Consider the following 372-nt stretch of genomic DNA (forward strand, 5'->3'; position numbering starts at 1 on the left):
GCCGTGGGTTCGCCCATGCCCTACGTCAAGTGGATGCAGGGAGCGGAGGACCTCACGCCCGAGGATGACATGCCCGTGGGCCGCAATGTCTTGGAGCTCACGGATGTCAAGGACTCCGCCAACTACACGTGTGTGGCCATGTCCAGTCTGGGAGTCATAGAAGCCGTTGCTCAGATCACGGTGAAATGTAAGGGAGCGTGAGCGCGCCCGCGCGAGCGAGCGCGTGGGTTCCCCGGCGGCGCGTTCGCAGGAGCGTGCATGTGTTTGAGGACGTGCGCGAAGCCAACGGGGGCACGTGTGGCGCCGGTGCATGCGAGCGTTTGTGGATACGTGGTCGTGCCCGTCGGCCTGCAGCGGTGCATGAGTGACGGG

General features: G+C 65.1%; 1 protein-coding gene across 1 annotated transcript in view; it reads left to right on the forward strand.

Annotated features, from left to right (window-relative positions):
- Positions 1–6: 6 nt before the first annotated feature.
- Positions 7–372, forward strand: part of LOC104270656 (receptor-type tyrosine-protein phosphatase S-like) — a gene marked incomplete at both ends in the record, with an annotated part of 4,164 nt that continues 3,798 nt past the window's right edge. Inside the window, one exon of the mRNA XM_009865078.1 lies at positions 7–187. Coding sequence (XP_009863380.1) covers positions 7–187 — 181 coding nt within the window. The remainder of the gene's footprint in view (positions 188–372) is intronic.

The sequence above is a fragment of the Apaloderma vittatum genome, unplaced genomic scaffold (genome assembly GCF_000703405.1).
Source record: "Apaloderma vittatum isolate BGI_N311 unplaced genomic scaffold, ASM70340v1 scaffold25562, whole genome shotgun sequence".
NCBI lineage: Eukaryota > Metazoa > Chordata > Aves > Trogoniformes > Trogonidae > Apaloderma > Apaloderma vittatum.